This window comes from Symphalangus syndactylus, chromosome 5 (genome assembly GCF_028878055.3).
Source record: "Symphalangus syndactylus isolate Jambi chromosome 5, NHGRI_mSymSyn1-v2.1_pri, whole genome shotgun sequence".
Taxonomy (NCBI): Eukaryota; Metazoa; Chordata; class Mammalia; order Primates; family Hylobatidae; genus Symphalangus; species Symphalangus syndactylus.
The window spans coordinates 33,209,796-33,221,987 of NC_072427.2; the positions used below are offsets into that span (position 1 = coordinate 33,209,796).

The following is a 12,192-nucleotide window of genomic DNA, read 5'->3' on the forward strand; positions in this document are numbered from 1 at the left end:
TCAAATTCCTAGGCTCAAGTGATCCTCTTGCCTCAGTCTCCCGAATAGCTGCAACTACAGGTGCGCACAACCACGCCTGGCTTTTTAATTTTTTGTAGACATGAGGTCTGAGCCATCTTGCCCAGGCTGGTCTCCAACTCCTGGGTTCAAGTGATCCCCTGGCTTTGGCCTCCCAAAGTGCTGGGATTATACATGTGAGCCACCATATCTGGCCTACTCCTGAATCTTTATCTTCAAACCAGGTTTCATTCCTGAAATCCAGCTATTCAGGTGTCTGATGGATATCATCATTGGACATCTTCAACATCTAAAACTAGATTCCACAATGAACCCTCGACCCTAGTCCAATATTCCTTTACTCTCCCTGGTTATCTAAGCCCCGAAATGGGTACCCGATTATTAACCTGCCACATCCAATCAATCCCCAATTCCTGTTGATATTAGCTCCTAAATCTCTCATATTTCTCGCTTCCTCTTTTTTCACTAAGACTTTTCCAGTTTCAGAAAGTAACTAGACCATTTCATTCTAATATACTAGACTCCATGCTGATGTAGAAGTGTTCTCAATTGTTCAGGGTACAGATCCAAGTTTGCCACATACCACCAGCTGAATGACAAAGGCATCACTTCTGATACTTTTTGAGATACAAGAAATGAAGGGGGTCCTGCTCAGTTAGCTGCTTCTTCAATGTCAAAACAGACCCTGTAATAAAATAAAGAACTCCAAACAGTTTGGTAGGTCAGTTTTCTATCTTTAAATTACGGTGATTAAAGGGCACTTTCAGTGCAAAATGGGGACTGGCCCTCAGTAAGCAAACTGCTGGCTTATCATGCATCAGGGTTGCTGCAGAGGCCATGCCTGTACCAAGCAGGAACTTGGCCTTGAGGTTCCTCCTCCAATTTCAAAATAGGCTTAGACACAGGAAAGGGAAGACTGTGATCATAGGTTCTTTTAGGTTTTTATTGTGATCTCGTTTTTATACCTGAGTAACAGTTTTCCCCAAAGGAATGATGATACGTAATCTTTATTCTAAAAAGGACACATAGTGTATTGATAGCATCTGGTCAGTGGTTATCACTGACTATCTTCAATAACAATTACTCATCTAAGAAACTCTTCCTTTTTTCTTTAAAATCGTTGGTGCTGATCCAGACAAGCCCTGGGCTGCTCCTCCTCATACTGATAGGATCTAGCTCCTAAACTGACCCCTCTCAAGAACAAAATACAGGGAGGGACTTGTTCTGGATTCCCTTTAGGCAAATGCAGCTGCAATACTCAGCAGGCTGGGCCTCAACTTACAGGGCTTTTGTTTTTTTTCTTTTAAATGTATACTATTAAAGTTGGATTATTAATCTAATATTTGTGTTTGCCTTGGGGACGAATAAAACCTCACAACCTGAGGATCACCTCAGTTAAACCAAGGCTTTGTCATCACAGGGCTACTCAGCAGAGGTCTGTCTCAGCTGTTCCTTGAACTAAGGAAGGAGTCAGTCAGCTAGGAGAGAAAAGTCCTTTTGAAAGCAGACAGCATCATGTACCTTGCTGACTCAGCTACATACACAGAGCCTCAAGCCTTGCTGCCAGTTCTTAAAGGAACTGTGTTGTCTTTTCACTTTTCCTAGCTTATGGGGCAATAGAGGGTTTCCGACCTCAAATGCCAATACCAGGTAGGCAGAAGGACCTTAGGCTCAACTGCTGGCTCCTCGTAATCATAACACACACTGTATTCTGTGGTGGGTGCCACTCTGCCTGTGTCATGTCACCTTTCCTAATCCAGCAGATCCTTGCCCAAGAAAACCCTATTTTGGGGTCATTCATTCTATTCTTATTTCTCTCTCATTTGTTCTGATGTTTCAGTTGGAATTGATTCCACCGCAGGCTCTGGCTCCAGAGGAAGAGATGGGGGCTTTGTGAACTGTGTTCCTCCAGCACCTAGTAACAAAATAAAAACTTGAATCCTCATGTTCCACAATTTCAGAAGAAATCATTCTTTTTTGCTGTTAGAGTTCAAGAGGAAACCCCATACTTTCTGGAACCAGTGGGACTGACCCATTAGCTATGAGGGAAGACTATAACTGAGAAATAAAGCAACAGTCAAGTTTGCCTTCAATGAGTCACTGAAAAATATTTAATTACATGTCAACTTCTGATAAAGCAGTAAAAATTAAACATTGCATGACAGGATATACTTAATAACATACTGCTAAAATTGGAAAGACCAGTGTATTGACCATTCAACTAAGTCTGTGAGTAGCTGTTACCTACTACATAGCTCACCTTAAGGAAACAAGTGCCAATTTAGCCACCCTGTGTTTTTTTCTCCCCTTGTGGCCAATACTACATTGGACATATGAGTCTGAAGAGAACCTCACTGAAAGCTATAATCTTTTTGCTGACACATGTGGCTTGTACCTGCCAGGTCTTCATGGAGCTCTGTATGGTCCTACCTGAGGGGAGCGTCCTGTATGCAGCTGCTGAAGACATTGCCTGTCCTAGAGCTTGATTAGAGCCCAGAGGCTGCTGGAAACTGGCAGGTTTGCTGGTTGAAGTGGTCTGGTGCTTTGATTTGGGATCTTTAGCTGGTTTAGTCCAGACCAGTGCCTCCCCAACCTGGAGAGCAGCTCCCAACTTCTGAGCCATCTCCACCATCTTGTGTCCATAAAGGAAGTAAAAGAATCAAAAGCATGACTGTCAGAGACAAGCCAACCCACTTCTTTGGTCTTCCAGCTGGGGTTTTAGCTGAAATAGTGTCTGGTCGTACTAGCAGTTGAGGCAGGAAGTACTTATCAAACAGTAGAGAATATAGATTGCCTTTACTGGATGGCACGGTGGTTCACATAGGATCTCAAAACCCAACAATTCAAGCCTGGTGCATTACTGGGCCAAACAGTGCATTTCCTACAACAAGTGAAATAGGGCTGGGCACGTGGATCACGAGGTCAAGAGATCGAGACCATCCTGGCCAACATGGTGAAACTCCATCTCTACTAAAAATACAAAAATTAGCTGGGCGTGGTGGCACGTGCCTGTAGTCCCAGCTACTTGGGAGGCTGAGGCAGGAGAATTGCTTGAACCCAGGAGGCGGAGGGTGCAGTGAACTGAGATCGTGCCATTGCACTCCAGCCTGGGCAACAGAGTGAGATTCCGTCTCAAAAAAAAAAAAAAAAAGTGAAATAGAAGGAAGCTACAGACAGACACAGACCTCAACTTTGATGAGTTGAATTAGCGATAACAACTCAGTAAGCCTGAATTTCCTTTTGTTATTATTCTAGGAAAGTTTTTCTCAGGCTGTTACTGATGAACTCATGCTGCTAGGAATATCAAAGCCACAACAGCCAACAGCCATGAACGTGTAATATCTTGGATTTGGATGATTTGGGCTTGATTTTTAAAAGTCTCCTGACAGCTTACTTATGACTCTTGGGAGCTAATAAAAGACATACCTCAGAGTCAAATTCCAGAGAGCTATTGTCCTTGAGTAGGTTGACTTTCTTCTCCATCTCCTGATACTGGGCCAGGGCGTTCTTCTTCTCACCCTGGTTGTACAGCAGCACAGCATAGTTCAGGTTTACTAAAGGGTTACACCTGTGGCAGACAGAGATTGCTGGGGGCTCTGCAACAAATGGTCATTTAGAGATCCTTCTCATTACACAAAAACAAAACAAAACTGGTTAAGTAGAGATTTCTCCATTATGCAGCAAGGTAGGTACATACGTGCTAAACAGACCTGTGGAGAAGAATCAAGGAATTAATGGCCTAACAAGCAAAGCTGGTATTGGGACCAAATCTGGCATCTTAGCCCTCAACAGAGACTACCTAGGCCAGGGTTGAAAAAGGGATCTCTACCCTGCTGTCTAGAAGATGCCAGTGGAGTAAATCCTGGAAGAGTCAAGTTTTATCTTCAATTAAACAGCCCAGAGTCCCATCTGATATTCCAACTAGCCCACAGCTATCAGCAACCCAAGCCCACTGCCAGATCTGACATTCTCTAGCCTCCTATTACTCCGTTTAGGACTGGAAACATTTTCTCAGAGTGTCAATTCCTGCTGAGCCACCACACTTAGGAGACACATCCCTCCACACCGAGGTCTGCTGTGTAATAATGCCACAGAGGAACAGCTGGGCTGACTCAGGCAGCACCGATGCTATGGCACCACCTCATGGCTTTGGAGAGTCCAACCCCTCCCAGTACCATTCTCAACAAAGCGCATACTTATCCAGATGGACTGCTTCTGCGTAGGCTCTCTTGGCATTCTCTATATCTTCCAGATTGGTCAGAGCCACTGCAACAAAGAAAGCACTGCAGCTGGAGAGCTCAGCTTGGAAGACAAAAGGAATATTAAAGACTGCCCCCAAAGTAAACTTCACCCTCTCAGCTCATGGCACCAGAGTTTACTGAGTCAGCTTAGATACCTGATGCTATCTTCAACAATCTCTTCTACAGTCAATCAGTTGCCAGGTTCTATGCATCCTTTTTTTGCAGTTTCTTTCTGACACTGCCCTTGTTCAGGCCCAAGTAGTTTCAGGCTTTCCATTTATTCCCCAGTGTCAAAGTCCCCACCTGCCTCCATTCCACTTTCCACAGCGCTGCCAGGTATCTCACTGACTTACAAATCTGACCACATTACCATCCTACTTAGGAATCCTCACTGGCTCCCCACATCTATAACCAGGATCTTTACACTTTCATTTAGCAGTAAAACACTCCCCCCACTTTTTAAAATCAGTATTTCCTTGACACCTAATATATAAAACAAAAACAGCTGCTCTGGAAGCCCTGCCCATTCCACCTCCCCACCAGCTATGCACTCACTCCTAACCAGGCACCCAAGAGGAGAATCTAGGAAGACAGCTGGACAAACATGACCTCTAAGATAAAGTCCTTGCACTGTATGCATGACCTCCATAATCTGACCCCAGAATATCTTTCCTGACTCATCTCCCATCATATTCTCTAACACTACCCCCGACTAACAGCAAGGGACACTGCAGTTTCATGGCTGCATGCCTTTCTTCACAGTGTCTCCTCAGCCATTCTGTGCTATTCCATTCTAGCTTGTTATTCAGGATCCAGTTTGAATGCCATCTCTACTTTGTAAAGTTAGCATTGCTGTTATGTCTTACATCATGGCTGTTAACATTTCTGTGTCCCATTAGAACCCAGCTATCTAAAAGAAACTACCAACACAGTAAACAGACAACCTACAAAATGGGAGAAAATATTTGCAAACCATGCAGGTCTAATATCCAGGATCTATAAGGAACTTAAGCAAATTTACAAGAAGAACACAATCCCATTAAAGTGGGCAAAGGACGTAAACAGACACTGTTCAAAAGACATACATGCAGCCAACAAGCATATGAAAAACTCAGTATCACTGATTAGAGAAATGCAAATCGAAACCACAATGAGATAATCATCTCACACCAGTCAAAATGGCTATTATTAAAAACTCAAAATATATCATCCTGGTGAGGCTGCAGAGAAAATGGAATGCTTACACACTGTTGATGGGAGTGTAAATTAGTTCAACCATTGTGGAAAGCAATGTGGCAATTCCCCAAAGAGCTAAAAACAGAACTACCCTTCGACCCAGCAATCCCATTACTGGGTATATGCCCAAAGGAATATAAATCGTTCTGCCATAAAGACACATGCATGTTTGTGTTCAATGCAGCACTATTCACAATAGCAAAGATGTGAAATCAACCTAAATGCCCATCAATGGTAGACTGGATAAACAAAATGTAAATGTACACCATGGAATACGACACAGCCATACAAAAGAACAAGATCATGTCCTTTGCAGCAACATAGATGGAGCTAGAGGCCACCATCCTTAGCAAATTAATGCAGGACAGAAAACTAAATCCCGCATGTTCCACTGTAAGTAAGAGCTAAATGATGAGAACACATGGAGACATAGAGGGAAACAGACACTGGAGCTTACTGGAGGAGGGGGAGGGCCAGAAAAAAATAACTATTGGGTACTAGGCTTAGTACCTGGGTGATGAAATAATCTGTACAACAAATCCCCATGACACACATGTGCCTGTGTAACAGGATGCACATGTACTCCTGAACCTAAAATAAAATTTTAAAAAAAAGAGAGAGAGATGGAGTCTCACTGTGTTGCCCAGGCTGGACTCCCAACTCCTGGGCTTAAGCAAACTTCCTGCTTTAGCCTCCCAAGTAGCTAGCACTACAGGTATGTACCATCACACCCCACTTTAGCCTTTTTATTCTGATGTTTTGACATCTGGGGCCTTACTGACCCTGGGGAGACTGTCCCTCCCAGGGTCAGTTAATTCCTAGATATAACCCCTACAAGAGTGCCTTCTGTATGCAGACCAATCCAGTATTCATATTCTTAACTGCCTCCTTTATTAGGCTCTGACACTGGGCCAATATTCCCTACCTAGTCACCCGAGGGTCAGGTACCAGACACCTAGAGACAGCCCTATACCCCAGAGCCTACTGAAATTATTCAAACTGGCCAATCCTCAACCTGGTTAACCTGCTTTCCCGGTCTTGCCCCGGGGAGGGCATTTCTACCCCTGAAAACTACAATAAAGAATCGTGCCCACATTTACCCCTTGTTCCCTCCACCTCCTGATTGACCTGGTGCTTCCCCATGTGGCCCTGCATGGTGTAGCATGCCCTCCTTCTCAGGAATTGTAACAGACTATCTTTCCAGTGGCAGATGTCTTCTGATCTGTTGCCCATACCATATCTGAATAATAATAAAACCTATGTTTTTTTTTTTAAGTTATCTTTGTATTCAGGCAACCCTCAAATAACCACAATTGCTTTTGCAAGCTTTCTCTTATAAATAAGAACCCACAGTAATGAACAAAAAGCCACTGGAAGACGACTGCCAAATGAGGACATGGAAATCTGCTTTGGGTCTTACATTTAGTAAGTAAATGTATATGGAGAAAAAAATTCCTAGGAAGACTATTTAGTCAGTACTTTAAAATTAAGATGGTTGTGCATAATTTTTAAAGTGTTTGATTAATTTTAACTTATTTTTATGATCAATTTTAGTATTTGCATGGCATAAAATGGAGTTTCAGTAAGAGAACGGCATTCTATATAACATGCTCAGAAGAGATAAGGGTTTCAACATAAGGTAGCTTGACTTGGAAGTATCACCTAGGGGCCAGTTATAGTAACAACAATATTGATAATAATAGACAAATTATATAACCACAGTAAAACCAACAGTTTTCAAAAATCAGTATTTCAACAAAACCAGTATTATTGTGAGTGCTTAATCATGGCAATCCTCACATCAGCCCTAGGTACATATAATAAGTAGTAGAGGCAGGACCCCACCTAAAACCCAAGCTCTTAACACTTGCTGTCTGGAACTTAGTTGGACTGAATATATACATAAATGAATTGTCAAGGCAAAAGGAAAAAATTGGTAAAAGGTGAAGTACGGATGATCTTTATTTAACCTGTTGGTCTCTGAGTGAAACTCCCCCAAGTTAGAAACAACCAAGTTCCTTTGTCATCTTTTTCTACTTCTTCAAGCTCCAGGACAGTAATCCAGATTCCTATAGGATCCCTAAGGGAATGGCTCCTATGAGACAGTCACTGATCTTCTATGATTCTAATCCATTTTTCCCTCATTACAGATGGCAGACAGAGTTTTCCACATAAATGTTTCTTACCTGCCAAGAGCATGTAGAGCTCCCCCATCTTTGGCTGGAAGTTGATGGCCGCACTGAGAAAATGAAAAGCTGATGCATACTGCTGCATGGTCAAATGGACAAGGCCCAAATTATACAGAATCTTCCAATCGAAGGGTGCCAAGTAGTTGGCTCGTTTCAGGCAGCTGATGGCCTATGAGAGAGAAGAGGCACTCAATGAGAGAGGCAAGCTAAACAGACCCAATAACCTCATGTAGGAATGCAAACAAAGAACACGAGGGGACACTCACCGCCACATATTTCTTCTTGCCAAAGAAACACATTCCAATGTTATTCCAGAGTGGAGGACTTTCTGGAACAGCACAAGCCACAACTCTGTATTTGGTGAGGGCAACATCAAAGTCCCCATGGGTCTGCATTATGCTGCCTGCTGCCAAGATGGCCTGAAAACATGGCACACAGAAAGTCAGTCATTCCCAAAAGGCTGTAGCAGTGAGGCAGCCTTCCTGAGTCTATACTCAGCAGGCCCATCAGCATAGATGGGACTGAAAAATTTCTTCCAGGGACATAAATATATCCAAGCTACTGGGACAAATTTTTCTGAGGAATGTCCTTGCACCCTACACTGTGGCTCTCTGGCACAGCACAAAAAAAAAAAAAAAAAAAAAAAAAAGATAAAATGTTATTTGCTTTACCCATCTGTTTCCTACTTCTAGCCAGGAAAGTCAGTATTTCAGAATGAATACCAGAGCCCTTTAAGTAAAAACTTCCTTCAATCTGTTCTCTGCAGCCCCTATTTGGTACACCAAGTGTTCTAGATACCTGAAATACACCTGTACGTGGCTACTTAAGGTAAATTTCTTTCTACCATAGAACAGAGGGTGAGTCAGCTTTAGGCTTCATTAGCCCAGCCCTTTCATTTCTCTAAGGAAAGGTATCAAGGTGGGAGCTGACAGGCTATGTTACCTCCTAAATCAGAATTTAGTTTGTATCCTTTAATAAACAGCTTGTCTTGCTGCATCTCCTCAATGATATTCATCCATTTGATGCTATTCCTTCTCATTCCCAAAGTCACATCTAGACAAAAGTTGTAATATCAAATCATTAGGACTCTAGAAGTCATTTCAACATAATTATTGTTTCCTTTTAGAGACAGGGTCTCACTCTGTCACCCAGGCTGGAGTACAATGGTGCCATCATAGCCCACTGTAGCCTCAAACTCCTGGGCTCAAGTGATCTTCCCTCTTCCACCTTCCGAGTAGCTAGGACTACAGGTGTGTGCCACCACGCCTGGATAATTTTTTTTGTAGAAATGGGAGTCTCACTATGTTGCCCAGCCTGGTCTTGAACTCCTGGCCTCAAGTGATCCTCCTGCCTCAGCATTCCGAAGTGCTGGGATTACAGGAATAAGCCACCATGCCCAGCAGATTTATTTTTGACAATAGTTGTGGAGGCATTGCTAATTTCCTAAGTAACACATAAACTTTACTAGCACTATGATCTGCTTTCTGCAGGGGTTACACATCTATTCTAACAAATATGCACTCTTAGAAGGTAAGTAGAGCATACTTGACAATATTTTCAAATAAGAAGAGCCACCTTTTATTTATATTTTTTCTATTTCTCAGGTATCCAAATTTAAGAAGCTATTCCTTTGCTTTCCAGGGTCAGATCACCTCTAGGAGCAGTGGGACCATCTATATGAAGGCCAGAGCCTTCACAGCCTGTAATACCTTGTAGTTGGTAGGGTCATAAGTCAGTGCATTGCCAAGATGTTCAAATGCCTTCTGGTAAATGCCGAGCTTGGAAAAAAAGCAAACAAGACAATTTACATCAGCAAGGAGATGGCAGTTAAAAAGAGTCTGGCCAGACCGGGCATGGTGGCTGACACCTATAATCCCAGCACTTTGGGAGGCTAAGGTGGGTGGATCACCTGAGGTCAGGAGTTCGAGACCAGCCTGACCAACATGGAGGAACCCTATCTCTACTAAAAATACAAAGTTACCCGGGCATGGTGGCACATGCCTGTAATCCCAGCTACTCGGGAGGCTGAGGCAAGAGAATCGCTTGAACCCAGGAGGCAGAGGTTGCGGTGAGCCGAGATCATGCCATTGCACTCCAGCCTAGGCAAAAAGAGTGAAACTCCGTCTCAAAAAAAAAAAAAAATCTGGCCAACTTCACCCAGAACAGAAACGCTCTGGCTTTTTTGAGTTCTCTTGACCAAAAAACAAAACAAAATAAAACAAAACAAAAAAAACCAGCTACAGTTACCAGATAATAACGAAAGAAAACCGAAAATCCCCACAGTCATGGTTGTCCTTCTATTTTTGTTAATTTGTCCCCTGATAAGGTCAAAGTATCTATTTGATAAGAACCATCTCTGCCACACTAGTACTGTTCCACATTAATGCCTCTTGGCAGGAAATGAGCTCGGTATCCTCATCTCCCGTAGAGCCAACCTTCAAAGCCAAAGCCCAGGAAGACCCAGGGTTAAGCTCCTAATTCCTTTTAAAGAAAAATGAAATAGACATAAAGGCCACCATAGAGGCAGGGCTGGAGGCAGAATCAGCTGAACAAGGAACTTGGCAAATGTGTATATTGGGGAAGGGGGAAAAGCCCCTTGGATACCTGGGCCCTGGGTCCTCAGCCAGAGAATCAATGGAGCTAAAAGAATCCCATTCACATTCAGGCATGTGGAGGGGACAGAAAACTTCTTATTCTAGATAGAAGTATACTTTGCCTTCTCTCTTTCCAATAAGACTCTGGCTGGGAAGAAAGATCAAAAGAAATGGCTTTGCCCCAAAGCCCTAAGTGCTCACTTGTATCTGTTTCTCTCCTCACAACAAAATAACAGCCTCCAAGACCAGAGTTATTTCTCATATATGCTCTTTCCTGGATAGCATAAGAATTTTTTTTTTTTTTTTCTGAGACAGGATCTGGCTCTGTCACCCAGGATGGAGTGCAGTGACTCAATCTCAGCTCACTGCAACCTCTGCCTTCCGAGTTCAAGCAATCTTCCCATCGCAGCCTCCCAAGTAGCTGGGACTACAGACGTATGCCACTATGCCTGGCTAATTTTTGTATTTTTTGTAGAGACAGGGTCTCACTATGTTGCCCAGGCTGGTCTCCAACTCCTGAGCTCAAGTGATCCACCAGCCTCAGCCTCCCAGTGTGCTGGGATTACAGGCATGAGACCACACCCAGCCTGGATAAGAATTGTAAGTGCACTAGGCTAAAACAGAATTGCTTCCAATTTAAATGTAGCAAAGAGTATCAAATAGAGAGAGTGTAGTTCATGAATTTTATATGACCTTTAGTAAAATAAATATCAATGCAGGAAAACCACCATACACACAAACCCAAAACCATTTCTAACATCAGTGCATGAATGAGTACAGAGTTTTCATTACCTGTAAGTAGAGTAATCCTAAAGTTGTAAGAAGCTGTGTATTTTCTGGTGAGAACCTGCAACATAGAGATGCTCAGAGGGAAACAAGATGTAGATGAGAAACACGGAGACACATGCACGGTAATATGCCCTCATGCAATACTTGACAGACCCCACTGAGCCTCTTCCTCCCCGTGGAAATACCTGAAGGCAATTTGGGAACTGCCATCAAAAGTAGGTCATCTCAACCCTGGTGATAAGGAGAACTGCTCAGCAAGAAAAATGGGGCTTAGAATTCAGATTCCTTTCTTAGGGCAAAAGTCCTAAGAAAGAACCTATAGAATGTTTTGCATCACTGTCTTGGTCACACTGATAAAATTAAAGAACAATGCTTTATAAACCAAGTCAGTCTAGAACACATACAGTTTCACCAGTCCTATCTTGTGGGATTTTTTTTCTATTCTCATTGTGCTCACAATGCCAGGCAGCATAATTTTCTATGTAATTTAGGATCCCAAGGCCCCTAATGCTGTTCTCTCCACTTAAACAAAGAGCTATACCAAGTAGCCAAACTAAACAAAAGAAGGAAGATACATACCAATCCTAGGAAAGAAGGTGCTACTGACCTTTGGGAGTAAACACTGATATAAGTAAAATACTCACATCAGGGATTGCCTGCTCAATCCCTCACTAATATTTGTCTTTGTCACAAAACCAAGGCAACACTGAGTTGAGATGATCTGATTATAGGACCATCAGACAGTTTCAACAGTAAAACACCAAAGGGCTATGAACAATGTCTTCTGCTTCTAAGGAATGATATAGGGCACTGGTTACCTATAGGAAGACCTGAACCAGAAGATGCAAAGCCCCAGCCAGGGGAAGCCTGAACTGACCAAACAGAGCTTTCTCAATTCAACTGGGAATCTGCCTTTCACTTTCTGCCATAATAAACATCCATTTTGATCACTTCCCTCCCCAAAGCCAGGTAACTTCTGTAATTCTAGCAATATCGGCTTCCCCACTACAACATGACTACTCTCTTCATAGCTGTAGGTCATGAACAATGGTCTCTATCTTCTCAGTAAGGCTTCAGATTTCAGCTGTCCACATTTCTCCCTTGGGAAATTTAGTGACCGAAGTC

General features: G+C 42.9%; 1 protein-coding gene across 8 annotated transcripts in view; it reads right to left on the bottom strand.

Annotated features, from left to right (window-relative positions):
• Positions 1 to 943: 943 nt before the first annotated feature.
• Positions 944 to 12,192, bottom strand: part of BBS4 (Bardet-Biedl syndrome 4) — a 52,734-nt gene continuing 41,485 nt past the window's right edge. For 7 of the 8 annotated variants that reach the window (XM_063638797.1, XM_055277877.2, XM_063638799.1 and 4 more), the window contains 8 exons: positions 11,071 to 11,125; positions 9,394 to 9,462; positions 7,951 to 8,103; positions 7,682 to 7,853; positions 4,215 to 4,284; positions 3,445 to 3,586; positions 2,449 to 2,650; positions 944 to 1,933 (listed from right to left, as the gene is read on the bottom strand). In XM_063638797.1, the coding sequence (XP_063494867.1) occupies positions 1,827 to 1,933; positions 2,449 to 2,650; positions 3,445 to 3,586; positions 4,215 to 4,284; positions 7,682 to 7,853; positions 7,951 to 8,103; positions 9,394 to 9,462; positions 11,071 to 11,125 (970 nt within the window). In that variant the 3' untranslated portion in view covers positions 944 to 1,826. The remainder of the gene's footprint in view (positions 1,934 to 2,448; positions 2,651 to 3,444; positions 3,587 to 4,214; positions 4,285 to 7,681; positions 7,854 to 7,950; positions 8,104 to 9,393; positions 9,463 to 11,070; positions 11,126 to 12,192) is intronic. The other variant, XM_055277879.2, reaches the window with a different exon arrangement.